Consider the following 19,674-nt stretch of genomic DNA (forward strand, 5'->3'; position numbering starts at 1 on the left):
AGAGGGATAAATGGGGCATTAGGGCCTGACGGGCAGGGGTAGATGTCGTGTCCTGCTCACCGGGAGCCACAGTGCTCTGACTCAGGCGTGCCTGCATCCCTCTAGGTGATGAGGGTGAACTCAGGTGAGTGGGAAGAAAGCAGCTGGAGGTCCACCCAGGGTGCATTTGGCAGAGGATGGGACCCTCTGGTCTGCACCTTGCCCTCCTTCAGAGCAAGACATGCAAAGTCTGATGGATCCCACCCAGCTGGCAGAGTGATGTCAGGAGATAAATGTGGCAGGGAAGTTTTGGGGGCGGGGAGGGGGGGCGGGTGGCTGGGCTCCCACGTGCATGCAGGATTCACACCTGGGATCCCAAGCCTGGTCTAAACCTCTGATTTCTAGGATGACTTGATGAATTTTCTACCTCTCCCACCTTGGGAACTTCTCTTTTCCCTGCAGGAGAGTCTCTCAAAGGAGTCATTCTGGTTCTCAGGGACGTTCTGAGCTTTGGGATCTAGTTTTAGGTCTTCCTGGAGAAATGAACTGCGTTCAGCACAAAGAAAGGTCTGTCATTTGATGAGGCTTCAAGTGCTGCAGCGCCAGATGCCGCCTAGAAAAGTTAATTTTATCCCCAAGGAAAGAAGCAGGTGGGGGTGACCACTCTCCGCTTTCCCACTCTTGGAGCTTGAACTTGGTTCCCTAGCCCCCTCCCCTCCCCATCATCACAAAGGCTGTAATGAGTTACTTTGTTTTTCCCTTTCTTTCCACTCTAGGGCCACGAGCTCTGTCTTTAAAACCCCAGCAGCCGGCAGCACAGGGGGAAGCAGCCGCAGCCTTCTGTTGGAGGAGTGATGCTAGAGGTTTCGGGTGGTGGGGGGATTGTGGGTTGGCCCCTAAGCAGCTATATCTTGCCCCAACCCTACAGGACCATAAAACCATAAAACCCTATATGTAGCCTGGGATGAAGGGAGAGAACCAGTATTCCCAGGTTCTGGCTCTCATCTCATCTCAGAAACAAAACATCAAAACACCACTGGAGTCCGCCCCCCCATCCTCCCTGCGTATCCACGGCCCGCCCCACTCCCCCCTGTCCTGCCCTCCCCAGTCACTCCAGGTCGATTAATCCTCTAGAATTACAGGCTGGAAAATTCAGCTCTAGTAGTCAGCAGACAGGTCTCAACAGGGGCTGTGGATTTCAGAGCGGAAGCCTAACCTTCTGAGCCCACTTAAGCCCCTTTCCGCCTGCCAGTCGGTGCCACTACAGACAGCACTGCGGGCAGGATGCCAAGAACACCCACGCTGGGAGGTCCTACCGGGCCCTGACGTGATGGAGAGGAGCCGGGGGCCCTCTGGACCCATTGTGCTTAATTACACCGTACTCTACAGCCTCCTAATCATTACAAAGACCGGGATCTGATTAAAAACCCCATCCATTTCAAGCCCTTCCCATAATTCTGATCGACAACTTTAACCGCAAATAGAAAAACATCTTATCTCTAATAAAACAAGTGCTGACAGAAAGATGGATGTCGAAAACCAGCCATATGGCTGACACGATTCCGTGCCTGGCCATGTTCACAGCGTGCAGCTTCCGCAGAAAGAGACGACACTGAGAAGCTTGAGGACCCGCGTTTAATAAATCGAACTGTGCTGGCATCGTCAGGGTATTCACAGTTTGCACCAGGAGCTGTGTGTCCTTTTTCACTTGCAGACTTGGAGGTGTTTTAGGAGAAAGTGACTTCGGTGAGCTGTTCTGATGCTTAATCCTTTACCGACCCAGGTGCCTTCAGTGTGTCGTCATGCCTGACCTCGTTCCCCTTCAAGTTTTCATGGTGTTCCTTCTACCTCCACTCTCGGGGTTCTCTCCTTGCCATCTTCCAGGGTGGGAGCTTCTGCTGCAGGCTGGCTGGACTCAGCAGAGTCCGGGCAAGGTTTGGGGCACGACCCCTTGGCGGCCAGGCCCGGCGGGGATGGCCCCATCTCGTCCCTCCGACTCTCCACAGGACTCTCTCTTGTGACCCCTTCTGGTTTGGCAGCTGCCTGCTCCTCTGCCAGTTTCACGATTTCCCTTCCAAGCCTGTTTACTTCTTCTTCCTCAGAAGGTAGCTGCGGTAATGAGGGATGAAAGTGCTTGCGTTGGTTCCTGTGGCTCTGATTTGCTGGGGAGCTAACGGCGGGCCTCCCAGCATCCTCCCGCACTGTCAACGCCTCGGCAGCGGCACGACTTTCATCTCGTTCTTGCTTCTGAGCCTCCCCTGAAACAGACCAGGGACAGCATCAAACCTCTGGCTGGAAGTCAGCCCTTACTTCCCCTCTCCTCCCAACCTCGGGCCCACTGCTGCCAGGCCTCCGACACAGAAAATCCTGCTGAAGGGAACACAGGGCCCACAAAAAAGAAAACAGCCACTCTGTTGATTCCTGTGTCATTAATGGAGGGAAAGGGATCACGTGGGCCATGTCGGTAACCCCTCCTTTCCAGGCACCTGGTTATCGCCTGCTTCGCTCTCTGATGGTGGTTCCTTGTGCCCATGAAATATTTAACCTGAGGACAAAGGGTTTGTAGGTTCTGTAGCTCGGGGAAGATCTGGGGGTCTTTAGTAATGAAAAGAGGTTCTCGCTGCTCTCTGTGTGGGAAACAGAAGGAGAGTTAGGGAGGGATTGAGCACCTCCACCCCCATCTCCATCAGCACCTCATTCTTTGATGCAGACCACTTGTGCTTTCTCACTTTCAATAAAGTGCTGTATGCAAAAGCAACTTCAAGCTCCCTACCCCGCCTCTCTAAACTGTTCTTTCTAAACCTGTACAACAGAAATTCTCTAGCTGCAACTGGAGGGGGATGGGAGAGAGCATGGGGCCCTGAGAGCCAGCATCCAGCCCCCATTTTCCTATTTGCTTGCTTTGTGGTCAGGATGACCTGTTTGGCCTTCTTCTTTTTTTTTTTTTTTAACATCTTTATTGCAGTATACTTGTTTTACATTGTTGTGTTAGTTTCTGCTGTATAACAAAGTGAATCAGCTATACGTGTACATATATCCCCATATCCCCTCCCTCTTGCGTCTCCCTGCCACCCTCCCTATCCCACCACTCTAGGTGGTCGCAAAGCACCGAGCTGATCTCCCTGTGCTATGCAGCTGCTTCCTACTAGCTATCGATTTTACATTTGGTAGTGTATATATGTCAGTGCCATTCTCTCACTTTGTCCCAGCTTACCCTTCCCCCTCACCGTGTCCTCAAGTCCATTCTCTACATCTGTCCCTTTATTCCTGTCCTGCCCTTAGGTTCATCAGAACCCTTTGATTTTTTTTAGATTCCATATATATGTGTTAGCATACAGTATTTGTTTTTCTCTTTCTGACTTACTTCACTCTGTATGACAGACTCTAGGTCCATCCACCTCACTACAAATAACTCAATCTTGTCTCTTTTTATGGCTACATTCTCTCACTTTGTCCCAGCTTACCCTTCCCCCTCACCGTGTCCTCAAGTCCATTCTCTACGTCTGTTCCCTTTATTCCTGTCCTGCCCTTAGGTTCATCAGAGCCCTTTGATTTTTTTTAGATTCCATATATATGTGTTAGCATACAGTATTTGTTTTTCTCTTTCTGACTTAGTACTCTACCAAATTCACTGATTAGCACTAGTAGTTTTCTGGTAGCATGGCCTTCTTTTTTTCAGATACAAAATGAGGGGCAGGACTCTCTGATGGCCCTTCCGGACCTAACAAGCAAACGAGGCTCTGCATGCTTGGGAAGCACTTGGGGAGTGAGCTCTTGGCACCCAGACATGTGTGCTCAACACTAGACCCTGTGGTTCTCAGAAGTCAAGGCAGACCTTGACTGCTGTCCCCACACCCCAAGCCTCTAGTTCTGATACAGATTTGCTTCTCACATTCAAAAGAAGCCATTTTCCTTCTCTTAAGTCCTTTTAATGACCATAGAAATTTCCCAGGGACAGACATTCGACCAAATCTTGTATATACTCTAAAGCCTGTATTTAGTCATGGACCACTATGTATTACTCTCCTAAGAGCTCATTGACTTCAGTAAGTATTGTACCTGAAAATGAGACCATTACTTGAGCTTAAATGAAATTCATGAATATATAAATGAGTGACTAAAGCAAGCCTTGATTTTTAAAAAAGTAACTCTTCAGATCTGTTCAGCCAGGATAACGTACGTTAGTTCCTAATAGGTTCCTGTGCTCCCCAGCTCCTCCTGCTGTAATGCAACTATCAGGAGAGGAACCTTCCCTAAGGCTTTGCTACTAAAAGTGGGGTCCGTGGACCAGCAGCAGTGGCATCACCTGGCAGTTTGTTAGACATGCAGTATCCTATCCCAGACCTACTGGTTCAGAATCTGCATTTTAGTAAGATCGCAGGCGATGTGGCTGCACGTGACAGTGTGAGAAACACTAGAGCTGAAACACAAATATGACTATGCCTTTCCCCAGCTCTCAAACCTCCAAAGGCCGCCACCACCCTGAGAACAAAGCCCTAGCTTCTCCTGACATTCAAGACCTTCAGTGACCCAACATCCATTTACCTGCCATGCCAACTCTTCTCCTCGTGTCCTTATACTCCAGCCAGACCGAACCCTTCATGGCACCCAGCCCTGCCCTCTGCGTCTTTGCTTACATGGTTGATGCCTCCGTGACCATCATTCCTTGATGCGTCAAGATGACCAGCTTCAAGAGTGAGCCCCACCTCTACCTCCGCCGTGAAGCCTGTTTGATTAAATCCTTCCACTGCCCTAATCCCCACAAGGTTGTGTCTGAACCTCCAAGGGAACTTCATACTTTTAACTTTTTTAACCCTTAAATTGTTACTTATGTATAATTAGCTTATAAAACGCACCTGAAGTATAAAATCTTACCTGATTAATTTTTTACCTTTGCCAGTAAAGGGGGGCTCAGTAAATAGCTTATTAAATGTTTGAATCTATAGACATATACATGAATGCATGAATAAATGAATATGTTAGTACATATATTTCAATACCATCCATAAATAAATGAAAGCAGTCCTTGGATTTCTTTGTTCCAGGTTCAGGTTGCTAAAAGTTCCTCAAATGGCACTTTGAGAAAAAAAGATTTCTAACTCACACAATCATTTAATTTTCATACTAACAAATGAAAAAATGTTATAGTGGTTATACAGGAGACACGGGGAAACACGGAGTCAAAATGAGCCAGTTTCCAGCATAGTGCAAGAAGCTTTAGTCAAAAGGAGTAAATTATGGTCCTTTCTGCGGCTAAATTTTACACCAACGTGAGATGAATAAACTCCTTCTGGAAATTACTCTAATGAAATTACTTCTTCCAGGACACTTAATAGTATATTCTGGTGCCCCTGAAAAATTAATTAACCTTATCCATAACAACCTAACCCCTAAACCATTTGCGCTGTTTTTACTGTAGGTCAGGTTAATCTTCTCTACCTTAATTTACATCTAAGGGAGGGTGGTCTAAATTACACTGGGGCCTTTTGGTTCGCCGGTCCTTTGCCTTGTGCCATTTTTTTAGATGACATTCCGCTCACATCCAAATGTATGAATCGTTTTCAAAATGGCAAACCTCTGAGATTACCAGGGAGAACTTTTCAATTTTTGGGTGGTGAGGGGAACGGGGGCCACACTGCTGTCATCATTATAGGTCAAGGCACAGTCGCAATAAGGGGATGGACATGGCTGTAATTCTCTTGTCTGGTCCTATTGTGGATTTTTTTTTTTTTTTTCCAAGAAAGCCTAGATGTTCAGAGTCTCAGGACCATAAACATATAGAGACCAGGCTCTGAGACTGGCTTATGGTTCAACAGCAGGATTTGCCAATCCTCTTCTCGCTTTTGTTTATCCAAAAGATATCTAAAAAGTACACTCAAGTAGTGATCAGAAGACAAAGAAAAGTTACTGAAAAGACCACAACTCTTGAGCTAATAAGGAGGACCTCTGGTTATTTGCTGTGGGAGCAGAATCTTCCTTTAACTCTGTGATTCTGGAATGTTGACGCTCAAGCTGTGGGAGTTTTATTTCTCCTTTGAGAACAGACACATAGCATTGCCATTTCTTTTTTTTTTTTTTTTTTTTTGGGATGCGCCACCAGGGAAGGCCTTGCCATTTCCATAAAAGAAAGATTTCTGAATTGGCTCAGAATTGAAAAATATTATTACCCCCCAAATAGTAATTATTCCGTGCTGCTTTAGCAAACAGAATTAGTATCATTAATACTTATTAATAACAATATACATATCAATAATGATGAGGCAATCAACTGATACAAATGCATTAGGACACAAATAGTGCAGAGAGAAAAAATATTTTCTCTAAAAGAAAAAAACAGTAGCTCTTTGTAGAAAGGATTGCTGGTCTTCTAAAAATGTGTTCCCTCCCCCCTAACATTGGCCCGAAGGGCACATTCATCTTCTTTTGTTAACTGGTCTCTGATGGGCTTTGTCTTCCTGAGTGTGAGCTGCTTTCAGTTGGAATTAATCAGAGATGCAGCCATGATGAGGGCATCCCAGACACTGACAGCAGTTACATAAATGCTTCCTTGTTGCCACCCGTGCTGGCGAAGGACAGGGTTGGAACAATGAGAGCTAATGAAGGAACTCTGAAAGCTATCATTTTGAATCAGGCCATTACTTACGCTACCCTTCTGAAAATCAAGCCAGGCTCAGACTCCATGTCAGGTTAGCAGGCTTGGGCCTGCCGGGGGGCTCAGCAGGCCACATCAGACAGAGTGCTTCGGATCTCCATGGGGAAACTGGATGCTGGCATGGGATGACCACCAGCCAAGACATGTTCCAGACTGCACAGCGGGCTACGGTGTGTTACAGGCCAGCCTTGCAAAGAGCCACACGCTGCTGGCTAGAAAGTCCCAGCCTTGTCTTCTGGCGAGTGTGGGAACCCCACACGTCAGGAGCTCTCTCCAGGAATTCTTCCCGCATGTGCTTGGGGAACCTCTCTGTTGAAATCCTAGACCTGTCCAGGCTTCTCTTCTTACCATTCCATGCACTAGTACGAGTGATCTGGTTATTCTTCAAAACACACCTGTACAGAAGCAGGAGTGAGCCTTGCTGAACCCAGCTCAGATTAGCAGAACCACCCATCGGATCCAAAGACTCAGGATAAATAATACATAGCTGTTGCTTGAAGTTCTAAGTTGTGGGGTGTTTTATTATACAGCAGCTAACAAGAGACAGTTGGGAGCCCCTTGAGATTTTTGAGCAGAGTACAACCATGATGGAAAGCAGTGCTCCAGAAGCTTCATCCCACAGCAGCAGGATGAAGACGGGAAGGGAGTAAGGAGATTCTGGGAGGCAGGAAAACGAGGATGGAAGCCTTGCCAAGAAGGTCAAGAGGGCCTAGGCCAAGCCAGAGGTGGTAGAAATGGAGATACAAGAAACTCTGAAGAAATAGTAGCAGCAGACTAGATATGGATGGAGAAGGAAAGTGGACGGTGGTTGATGATGACTCTGTTGGATAGCTAAGTGACAAAAAGAGGAAGCAGGAAGAGTTGTGATGTCATACTCGAGAAGTCCATAGAATATGCAGGTGGGAAAATTTGTGCTTTGGGAAATATGGGACTGTAATTCTGCAGATGGGACCCACTGGGAAAAAATTTCAAAAATATTTTCATAGAGGTGTGGTTGCAGGCATGACTCTGAGCAAGAGAAGATGGAGAGGAAATGTAGAAATCCAGGAAAGAAGCGTGACACCCGTGTGCTGGGTATATTAGTTATCTAATGCTGTATAACAAATTGTCTCAAAACTTAGCAGCTTAAGACTCAGGAGCCTGGGAGCAGTTTATCCGGGTGGTTCTTGCGAATGGTCTCCAACGTGGTTGTCATCAAAATGTTAAACAGGGCTGTTGTCATCTGAAGGCTTGACTGCGGCTGGAGAATCTGCTTCCAAGATGGCGCACTCACGTGGCTGATGGCTGGAAGCCTCAGTTCCAGGCCACGTGAAGATCATGTAGGGCTGCTCAAGAATCCTCAGGACATGGCAGCCAGCTTCCTCCAGAGTGAATGATCCAAGGTAGAGACAGTAAGGCAGATTCCACAAGTCTTTCATAACTCAGCCTCAGAACTCACATACCATCACTTCTGCTGTAATCCATCAGTCACACAGACCAACGCTGGTACAGTGTGGGAGAGGGCTACACAGGGCACAAACGCCAGGAAGTAGAGATCAATTGGGGCCATCTTGGAAGCTGGTAACCACACTGGGGGCGGAGGGAGCAGATGAGCAAAACTCAGAAAGATGTGAAGGATAGTTTAGTCAGGGAAATGAGACTGCCACCTGGGAAGAGATCTGGTTCTCGACCCTGTTGCTTCATCCGGCACCTTAAATGGGCCCTTGATCCCCTTCAAAACACACTGCCTCCAGAAAGTGTGCCTGGTAAAGAAATTTTTTTCTCCATCCAACTGATTCCTAGACCACTTACCACATTGCCAGGCAATGTGCCAAGATTTCCCTGACGTTGGTACCATATCTCACCATCTTATAGGTAGGGAAACTGAGGTTGAGGTTACCAGTCCAAGTTCTCACAGCCAGTGTGACGTGGGGCTGGAATATGAACCCAGGTTGCTCAAAGCCTGAGCCCCCGCTCTTAAGCTCTATGCCGCCACGCTGAGAGTACAGGGATGCTTGTTCTGCAGGAAGCTCCAAACAAGACAAACCCACAAAGGCAACAAGAAGAAACATGAGGGATGACCCAACAGTGCCACAGAAGCTGCCGGAAGGCGAAGGACTGATGTCCTCCAAGCCCCTGGAGGGCTTGGCCAGGCAAAGAAAGAGCAAGAAATCAAGGGCTGCTTACCATCCTTGGGACTCGCTTTGTTCTCAGTGAGCTGCTCGACGAACTTGAGCAGTGGGGATCTCGACCTCTGCGTGGTGGGAAGAGCGGGGTCACCAAACAGTATGGTGTCTTTGCCTCCTGTCACGGAAAAGAGGAAAATGGACATATTATGTCACCACTGGAGTCACGGTCACACTCATCCCACACAAAGGACTGGCTGTTTGGGTGAACAAGGCACCTTCTTCAGTTGTAGGGAGTGCTGTGGGAGGGAAAGGGCCAGCATTGCCCTCTCTGCAGTGCGAGGACCCGGCAGGAACGTCCAGGGCCAGCTGTCTTTGAGTCCTAGAGTCTGCTTAGGACATGGCTGCCCACAAATGCCACCGTTAAGGGGTAGCCTGCTATGTCTGCCAAAAACTGAGTGGCTTTGATCTGGGTGAGACAATAATGATAACGACAGCAGTAGGGTGCTTTGAGCGCAGGCTCTGGAGCCACGCTCTAGTGCTTGTGTCCTGGACCCCATCGCTTGCTAGCTGGGCGGCCTTGGGCAAGTCACTGAACCTCTCTGAGCCTCAGAGCCCTCATCTGTAAAGTAAGGAAGAATAACAGCACCCACCTCATGGGGTGGTAGTGATAAAATGAACTGATTCATGTAAAGCACTTAGGCATTTCGTCAGCGCTCAATAAATTTCACACATTGAATTATTACTTTATGGTGGAGACAGAACTGCCCTACACGTATCTCTGATTTAATTAGCTTTGGTCATTTAGATCGAATCATAAGTATGTCATAAGGCAGGTAGCATCAGGTTCCCTAAATGATCACAGCTAAACTCTACTTAGGACATAGAGACCTGCACCAGCCAAAGCCTTTTATGGATTCACATGAACTCCCTGAGTGGATAGAGAGAGCCTGAGGCAAAGAGAAGGAGGAAAGGAAAACCACTACAACTCTACTTTTGAGGCCATGGCAAGGTATGGGGGTGAGGATGAGGGAAGCGTGGCTTTGAAACATGAGCTGATGAGCACAGACACATGGACACAAGACACGTACACAGAAAGTGATGCTGCCCCGGTGATGAGGAGAGCCCTGCAGGTAGGATTTGATCCCAAACTCCTGCCCATGAGCCCTGAAGATTCTCTCGGCGGGAACCACCATGCCAACAGCAAAAACCCTGGGGGCCATGGCCCAGCCCATGCTCCAGCCTCAACTGTCTGACTTTGGATGAGACCTTATCTGAAGCCAAGTCACTTGAACGTCTCTGGGGCTCAGATCAGAGGCTCTAAAGTTCTATGACTCTACTCGGTTTCAGGTTTGGCAGAGCACAGAATGGTATTTGGGTCAAGATGTCCACTCCCTTGGATAGCCAGGTGAACCTTGGTCTGTACCTCGGAGCCCTCAACTTGTTTATAATACTACCCTCCCTGTAGGCCATGCACGTCTTATTAACTTGATTTCCAAGACTGTAGTAGAGAGTTTGGCGTATGACAGGTGCTTCATAAACAGCTGATAACTGTGCATAAAGTGGCTGATGCATTCTTGGAAATCCTGATGTCTTGGTGGGCATGGGGGCTTGCAGCTGCCACAGGCAGATGGAGTATGTTACTAGCAGCCATTGGTCTCTGGTTTCCGCTATATGAGGGTCATCCCAGAAGAGAAATCTGATCGGAGCTGACCCTGAAGTTCTCCACCAGCACAGCTATTGTCTCAAGTGGAAAAAGTCCCGAAATCTTCAGGACCACAGTCTGGAGAGGTTTCCCAAGGAGAATCATTTGAGCTATACCTTGGGATATTTTAAGAGGCTCTCAGAATGAAGTCAACCCAGTCAGGACTCTTTTGTGCTGCAAAGATAAAATTTAGAAACACCATGAGGAACTAATGGTCGTTATGAAGCCATAGCAGGTGCCGCAGGTGGGCTTCTTTTGTTTCTCTCCACCAAGGCAACAGTTACTGTCCTCAAGTCAGGGACGGGACTGCAATTCCTGACCCATCTTTCTCTAGAAGGTAGGCTGGAAGCTCTCTAACCGTAAGGGGACTCAGGAAGAGGCACACTCTGCACTCTGTGTCCCAACAAACCTTCCAAGTCCCCTCTGCCCTGTGGCCAAGGAATCAGAATTATGGGCAGAGTTGGGAGCTGGCTGTAGCCGAGTGACTAAGGCACCAGGTGGATGGTGCGGGGAGCCTCGGCCCTTCCTACTGTGAGGAATTCTCCAGGGCAGCATGTCTCCGTGGCTGTTTCCAACCACAGGGATTATCCACTCCGCAATGGCTCCTCAAAAACACTGGTACCCGCACATAGAACTTCTCCAAGGATCTGAGCAACAGGCATGCAGACAAGGGAAATAGAAGCCGCCATTCATCCATTTCCAGTCAAAGTAGGGGCTGGGGAGAAGTTAAAAACCTCCCTAAATCCCTGCGTGCAGAGATCATTTCCTTATCTGATGGTAAAATGCCAAGATTTGGTTTTTGCAAAATATTTGAAGAATTCAAAGACCTTCCTTAGAAGGCTCTCAGTTCTACTGTTTCCAGCTAAGCCCGGATTCTATCTGTGTTGACTAAATTGAGCTCTTAAACTGATGGTCTGCTATCTCCTAGTTGCACTTTGGTTCTTGGGACTGGGGAGTGGGGTGAGGGAGATCCACGCACTAGATGTGAACCACAACCAATGTAGGTCACACAGGCCCTTCCATTCAACTGGTGTTTGAGTTTCTGGAAGCCCTCCTCATTCCCTGTAATACAACGTCCCTCGTCCCCTGCTCCAAAATGTGCCAGTTACTTTCAAAATGCACATTTCTTCCTCAGGCTGATGTTGAGAGTGGAGAACAGAGAATTCAAATAAAAAGCTCAAAGAGCCAGGCTCTGCTCTTGCCAGATTTTTTTCTGGCTTTCAGTATTTCTTTCCAGAGCGTGAGCACATCCAGGAAATCTCCCCAGTCCCCCCCTTCCCCCCAAGCATGATTCTCACCTGCAGACTCCAGCATAAGGCTGGGAGAATGAGGCTGACAGGTAGGGGCTGAGGAAGGTGGAGGGTCATTCCTCCCTGAAGGGCATGGCCAACCAGCCCACCCCCTGGCTTCCTCAAAATAGCCCCGTGCCTTTCCCACTTCTCAGGGACCCGTTAAACAGTCTGGAGTACACTCTGCTTTCCAGATGATTTTTCCATGTGGGCTGTGACATCTGTTAGACTTGTCTACTTCCCAGCAAGATCACACATTTGCCCCAACTTTATCAGACACCATCAAGAGCTATATATTGTTGGCTGAGAGAGCGAGGCGGGAGGGAGAAGAGAGTCAAAGGAAAATCATAGCATGCTCCAAGTCCAAGAGTAATTCTGCCTTATAGTAATGAGTGATGGGCTCCTTCACAATGGTCCTTTAAAGTCTCAGGATAGATGGTTCCAGCTTCTGAATTTTTCTTCTCCAATTCAACTTGCTTTGAGAACCAATCCCCAGCTGATCTAATCTACACTCTACAACCCTCAGGCCCTGTGTGTGTCCCTCTTCTCTGAATTGTACTTCCCCAGTGCAGGTGGAACACTGAAATGAAGATCTGAACACCTGAGTTCAGCCTCTGTGGTCTTAGGTATCACCTAACTTCCTGAGCTTCTGTTTTCTTATCTAAAATGAGGGGATCAGACTAGATCAGGAAAGAGAAAAATGTTCTCTCTCACATATCTACTCTGACCAAGAGGTGGCTTCTTGGAAAGCAAAAATGCAAGACTGTTTTTAGGACCGCATGTGAGATCAGCAAGGAGTGATGTGATTGATTAGCAATGCCTGCCACTGGCATGAGAATGGTGTTGGTTATATACACCAAGCATTTGCCATCCTTGAACTTTCTGCTCTCACCTGTCCTTCTAAGTCCAGCCATTCGATGACTTGGCTCACACACTAACATCTTTATCACTTAATTGATACTTAATTATGTAATATTTTGTGCTTTCTTTTCACTGTTTGATGCATATTCATCTTACTTCCCTAGTGGGACTGTAGATTCTTGGAGGGGGCGAGGGGCATGTCTAGAATGCCTGGTACAGGATTGAATTCACAAAGCTGATGCTCAAAAAGGTATCAGTATATTATGGGTTGATTTATTAGAGAAGCCACTGATCCTTTCAAGATGCTGGTAAATAAGAGAGAGCTAGCAATTCTCTGAAACCACTGGGGCTCAATCCCCTCCAGTTGGCTGAAATCCTACGATTTGGCTCTTACTTGGGGAAAGAGGAAGAGGAAGAAGAGAAGAGCAAAGTGGAATAAGAAGAGGAAAAGGAGGTGGAAGAGGAAGAAGAGAAGGAAAAAAGAACATACTTCCTCTTGCTCCGCTATTCAGAAGGTTAAATGGAGACCACAGAACAATGAGCAGACAGAAGAGACTGGTCTGATTTGCACTAAAAGAGGCCACTCCCCACCCCCCAATCTCACCATGGTTTGAAAATGATCATAAGGTGACACCTCATTACAGCCCCCTTCATCACTGCACCAGGGCAATGCTATCGCCATTACATAAACTGTGTCAGATCGGGGGAATCGCCGCTCTTTATTTCTGTCCTCCCACTTTGTATCTATGTGGAGGCCAGAGATTAGAACAAACATGGCTAGGGCGTAAAATCCATTCAGTTACTGCCATCCAAACTAATTTTACCATTTAATATTTGCTTTGTGCTAATTGAATTCTCTATTTCAATTGGCTGTTCTAATCAGAAAAGTGCAAGGATACATAGAGAATGCATTTCTATTTATTTACATGCAGGGATGATATTAATGCACTGCTATTAGCCACAAACAAAGATATTTCAAATAGAACATACTCCCAAATCCTACGGAAACATTGTAGCTCAGGCCTTCAGGCAGCAAAAAAAAGAAAGAAACAACTGTTATTGCATAATAGCCATTCTAACCTAGACCAAACAACAGCAGAGATAGGAAATTCTCAGCATTCTTTCATTTATTCAACTTCCGTCTTTTTACATAAGTTGTAGAAATAAAACATTGTGAAATCTCACTAAGTCATTTGGAGAGAAAAAAAAAAATCCAAACTCCAGTACATGCACAGAAATAGCAATCTGACTGCACAAATAAACGAAAAATTTGCCTGACTGTGTTGAAATTCAATGCAATAAAAGAAAAGCCTTCAAAGGAGATAAGGTTTTAACTGCATCAAAATGTTCTTGTGCAAAATGGATCATTCAAATCCCCAGGATGGCACTTGCCACTAATTAGGTCTGTTAGGTCTTTTGACATCAAGTTCAAGGAATCTCTACTAAAAACTCCAATTTATGAAACACACTTCCAGGCAACCTAAGGTGGCTATTCAGATTTATGTTAAGAAAGCATGTGGTTTTGTCCATGTCCCCGTGGCAATGTTAATTTCTCATCCATTACAAGGAAGCAACCAATATGATTCAAGGGTAGAAAAGGGTTTGTGCAGAAAGGTTAAGTAACTAAAAATATTCCTACAAAGTTGTTTCCAGGGAAAGAGGAGGTGGTGGAAATGATAAATATAACTTTCTGGAGAATGTGAAGAGAAAGAATAGCTGACAGGGGTCTCATGGAGGGGGTATTTTACCAGGACAAATGGGTAAATATAGCTAATTAAAGTGAAACATCAGTTACTTCACACCCTGTACAACTGCAAGAAATAATCTCCAGAGGAAGTTTTGATTTTCGATCTATGTAACAAATGGGATGGGGCGGGGGAAGAGAGAAGGAGGTTATAAAGTGCATTTGGGATAGACAATTGTTGGTTCTTATATTCATTTTTAGGACTGATGATTAAATTGAACAAGTCTTTGTAAGTTTGTACATTCATTTTTAGAACTGATGATTAACTAGAATAAATTTTTGTGAGTTCCTATATTCATTTTTAGGGGTGATGATTAAATTGAATACATCTCTATAAGACACCTACAGGGAAAAAAATGAAGCAATTTACCATACTCATAAAAGTTAAAAATAAAATATATACAGACATATACAATGACAATTTCAGAATTTAGATTAGCAAAACTTCATAGTTCACCTTGCATATTTATTATTTTTTTCTGATTCCTCCAAAATGATGGCTTCTAAGTTTTAAACACTTGTAGATTTCTCAGCACTGATCATCAAATAAAAGAACATTAAAAAGGTAAAGTCTGCTCTGCAAATTTTCAAAACAAGAAACTTTTTTTTCAAAAAAAGAAAATTTTCATGAAGTTCTACTTACCTGGAAGACTCCACAAACCAGAAACTTCCAGAGTTCTTAATTTTTTCTCCAGTTCAGCCACCCGATTCCCTAGGATTCTGGAAAAGGGGAGAGAATGACAATAGACACCAATGAACATGGATCTCATCAGCTCTCAGGGCTGTGAGCAGGATACTTGGGAAGCCCCCTAGTGCCCTAATAGAGACAACATGTTTTGAGACTTAGACATATGCTAAAAACTGTGTGTGTGTTTGCTACACACACACATACTCTATTGGAAGTACATATGAAAATATAAAGTGAACAATTAAAAATGATTTAAAAATTACTGAAATGTTGCCATTCAAGTGAATCTTCTCACACAAAGGTAGCTGCACAGCCAAACAATGATTCTACCATTGCCCAGACATCTTACATCGTTTCTATTTGCTCAATGCTAAAGATGACACTTAATTTTGAATACTCTTACAAGTATCACACCCTGATTCTTTGAGGGTGGATCTGAGTTTCAGAAACAACCAAGTCTAACAAATAATATGAAAGAACATGCTTGGTAATGTTACTTAGAGGTAATAAAATAATAAGATCTGCCTTCTTAGACCTAAACTATGGCTTACAGATGTCCATATCCTTGATATCTAGCATAATGTCTGGTAGATGGTAGGTGCTCAATAAATATATTTGATTAAATAAATGCTTTCCTTTTTTTCATGGCTTGTAATGATCTCCGGAGAGAATTTAAAAATAGGCATATCAAAAACTTTTCAGAAATTACAGAATCACTAGAATAATTACACTGCCTTCCTAGGTGCCCATTCTGACTCACTGTGATGTATAAGATCTAGAATGTGTATTTGAACAGATTACGCTGTTTACTTGGAAGCCAAACTTTGTCTATATGCACGGAAAGACATAAATGTGGGCATATATTTTCCCTCCTTCACTCTACACAAAATTAAATATAGTTGGGAAATGATTTGATAGTCATCTAAAACTTCAATCATTTTCCATTGGCCTGGAAATTGAAAAACCAGTCTTTATCTTTGGCGGATTTTCTTGGCATTGCTGTGCTAAAATGATGTAGAAATCACCTTAATAGCCAAGTTTCAAATCCTTTCAGCAGGAGAAACCAGAACACCAGAATTGTTCTTCTACCTCTCTTTATATTCCAGACATAGCTGCACACACCCACATACATACCGAGACATGAATATGTATATATCTCCACATATATATGTGGCTTTGAATTCATCCTTATTTTACCTGAATTCACTTGCGGCGTCTTAATTAATATTCCCTTTGAGTTCACAGAAAACTCTTTGACATGACTCTACGTGGTTTTGTTCATCTAGGTACTTAGAGTTTTCTTTTCTTCTTTTCCTTAAGTCTTAAATTCTCCATAGTTATCAATTACTTTCAATTTTCACTCTATGTGTTGGGTCTATTCTGCTTTCATGTCTCTGACCCCTCAATAAACACCTCTTTTCGTAATCTCACTTTCAATATTTTGCTCAGACCCTCTGATCCGAGCTCCCTTTTCACCAGCTGATGGGTCTGAGATGCAATCACAGCAGTGTTCAAGTTGATGCCTGCTTCGTAGCGAGATCAGATCATCTGTATGTGGCTGCCTCTTGGAAACAAAAGATAAGGCTTAACTCTTCTGTGGACAATGAAGGATGCCGTCAGGGCAATGTTCAAAGGCGTGGTGCAGAGACATTTGGCTGCATTTTTTCTGATGGTCCTGGATAACGCAGCCATGTCTCCCAGAAATGCACTGAGGTGAATTTGCTGGGGTCCCTAACAACCTACTCTCAGGGACTCTGCCTAAGTTTGTCAGGGCTGACTGCTTTCTTCTTTAGCCTGACATAAGCATCTGATGCAGGGCTGGAGGTGATAAAATGGACCCAGCAGAAGTTGTGGTAGTAGTAATAGTAACAATAATGCCATCAATAACAATAACAACTACACTAACTCAGTTAACACAAATAGCAACTAATCTTTCCTGAGTCCCAGGTCTGAGTCAGAGCCTATGCCAAACACCTACTAAATATGCATTTTTTTATCTGACCTGGCAAAAACTCTGCAGCGTTGACTGTATTTTTATCCTCCTTTTACACGTGTGAACTCTAACAAACAGAGAGGTTAAGCAACTTGTCCAAGGACACACAGTTCATCTCAAAGCTGTGTCTTTTCCCAACCCCCAGTGTTCTCACCCACCACACTCGACTCCTCCCATTAGAAAACAGAGGCAGGGGAGTTAGTTAACTTAACCAAAACCTCATGTAGGACTCAGCTGGTGATGAGGCTGGATTTTTAACCTATACCTCAGTCTGCCTCCCAAGTACATGCTCTTAACCAATAACCCCTTAATGGCACTAGAAAACCAGCATTCTCACACCTAAAGCAAGTTCTCTTTAAAACCATTCATAACCGATATATGGATGCAGCCATAGCTGGACTTGCAAAATATAACCCAAGATACTTCAAATGACAGAGAGTCTTCTAACTGGCCTCACACTGAACAGATATGGCAGGTGGTCCACGGAACGTGGTGTGATGCAGCCCACAGAGAGAAGGGGGTTATCTGAGTCTCAATAGCTGGCAGTATTCATAGATGGAGACAGTAGAAGTACAAACAGGGTCTGTTCGATGAAGTTCAACCAATCCAACAATTACTGAGGCTGTAGGGGACACTGAAGAGAAGCAGACCCTGTCCCTGCATTTAGGGACTAAAATTCTGGTGGGAGACAGACAGATGCACACAAACAGACATACACAAGTACAGTACCAGTGGAAGGCTTCAACAACAGCTGATAGTTATTTAATCACTTGTTCTGTACCAGGTATTACTCTAAGCCTTGCACAAATATTATCTCCCTTAGCCCCTTGTGACAATAGATGAGGTAGCTCTTATTACGTTTATTAGAGGCCAACTAACTTGCCCTGGGTGACACAGCTGGTAAGTGGAGGGTCCCAAATCAAAACCCAAGCCTGGAAATACACAAGTCCTTCAGCAGAACTGTGGAGAGGACTGTGAAGATTAAATGAAAGATGAATCCAGAGCGGCTTGTAGGGACCGAGATCATGAATGATCTTGTTGCCATATGGAGAATGGCGAGACTTTTATTCATTGGCCACAAGGAGATATTGAAGGGTTGTAAGCAGAGAAGCAGCATAAGGAAGTTTAAGAAAACTGGTTTTGATGTGGGGTTGAGAATGAACTGGAAGGAGGATGAGTGGAAGCAGAAAGACCAGTTAGGAGAGTGTCGTACTGGGCGGTGATGACGATGGCTCAAAGGAGGCAGAGGGGATGCAGGGAAGCCAAAGGGATGGAGTAATAATACGGAGGAAGATGAGAAGTTGGAGGTGCCTACGGGAGATCGGGGTAGACAGCTGCACAACTGGGAGACAGGAGGATCTGGGAGAGCGAAGATGAGAGTGTACGCTGGGGGTGGGTCTGCTCCCCAGCAGAATGTGAGATGTCAGAAGAACGGAGGGCCAGAGCACCACCCGCGGAAGGTGAGAAAGGACCAGAGAAGCACAGGTGGAGAGGGGAAAGGAGTGCCAGGGGCATGTGGGGAAGGGGAGAGAAGGTTCCCGGTGGGGCAGCATGGTCAGTATCGTCTTATTCTAGAAGGTGGTCACACAGGATGAAAAAGGCCACTAAGAAGACATGCCCCACCCTTGAGAGAGCTGTTACAAGACAGAGGAAGGGGTGAAATCCAGAGTCCAAGTGACAGGGGTGGGAAAAGTTGCCTATGAGAAGGTTGAAGCAGTGAATATAGATGACTCTTCAAGTAGTTCAGCAGGGAATCCAAGGAGACAGCCAGGGCAGTAGCCTGAGGCATAAACAGGCTTGAGAGAGGTTTTTTTTTTTTTTGGTAGGACGGGAGAGATTTTAAAATAAAGTTTTTATTTAGCGGTGGCTTGTTTTAGGATAGGAGAGATTTCAGCATATGTCTACCCAGTAGTCTAGAAAAATCCTCCAGATGCCAGGCTTCTAGAGAGGTTTTCAGTAGTAGTTTCTGATGATAGCAACATCACAGGAAATCTGCAAAGACAGAACGAACCCAGGAGCCGGCCACCACTGTGCCGCTGTCCTTGCTCTCTGGACAACACAGCAAGCAAGAATCTCTGAGTGAGGGTCCTGGGGGGAGCCCGATCCCAAAGAGGAAGAGGTGGCCGTGGCCCGCCACAGACTGGAGAGAACTGTGCCCCCCACCTCCATCCCACGGGACCTTCTTTTGAATCTCTGCTCTGATCCCCGACAGCTCCCGCTGCTTCCGAGACCTTGAACTTCCAAGGTCTTGAACTACCACTGGCCACCACTACCACTACCTTGAACTACCACTGGCCAGGGAGTGGGGAGAGCAGTGAAGAGTTTTAGGCAAAGCACAGAGGGTAGCGAAAGGCCAGCGTATCCTCACGTACTAACCACCACGGCTAACACCCCAGCACTGGCAGAGTGATGGCTTGCTGGGAAGGGCTGGAGGACCAAAGGTGGTGTGCTGTGAGACATAACTCTTAACGTCTGTCTCTTCATTAATGCTTTGCCACCTGTTTCTAAGACACGTGAACCCCGCCCCTTCTTTAACCATAGCTAGACAACTGCAAACTCACAAGAAGTCCCTCAAGCAAAATGCTTACTAATTGAACTTCCTCTCAAAATATAAAGTCCTAGGTTTATTCATCAGTTCTTCAAAATGACTCCCACTGG

The 19,674-nt window shown here is 45.5% G+C and overlaps 1 protein-coding gene across 1 annotated transcript in view; it reads right to left on the reverse strand.

Annotated features, from left to right (window-relative positions):
• Nucleotides 1–1,595: 1,595 nt before the first annotated feature.
• The window catches only part of CCDC149 (coiled-coil domain containing 149), a 96,011-nt gene continuing 77,932 nt past the window's right edge, over nt 1,596–19,674 (reverse strand). Inside the window, 4 exon segments of the mRNA XM_024745545.1 lie at nt 1,596–1,846; nt 1,849–2,237; nt 8,798–8,914; nt 14,979–15,055. Of these exon segments, the coding sequence (XP_024601313.1) occupies nt 1,802–1,846; nt 1,849–2,237; nt 8,798–8,914; nt 14,979–15,055 (628 nt within the window). The 3' untranslated portion in view covers nt 1,596–1,801.

This window comes from Neophocaena asiaeorientalis, unplaced genomic scaffold (assembly GCF_003031525.2).
Source record: "Neophocaena asiaeorientalis asiaeorientalis breed wild unplaced genomic scaffold, Neophocaena_asiaeorientalis_V1.1 scaffold397, whole genome shotgun sequence".
Lineage (NCBI taxonomy): Eukaryota > Metazoa > Chordata > Mammalia > Artiodactyla > Phocoenidae > Neophocaena > Neophocaena asiaeorientalis.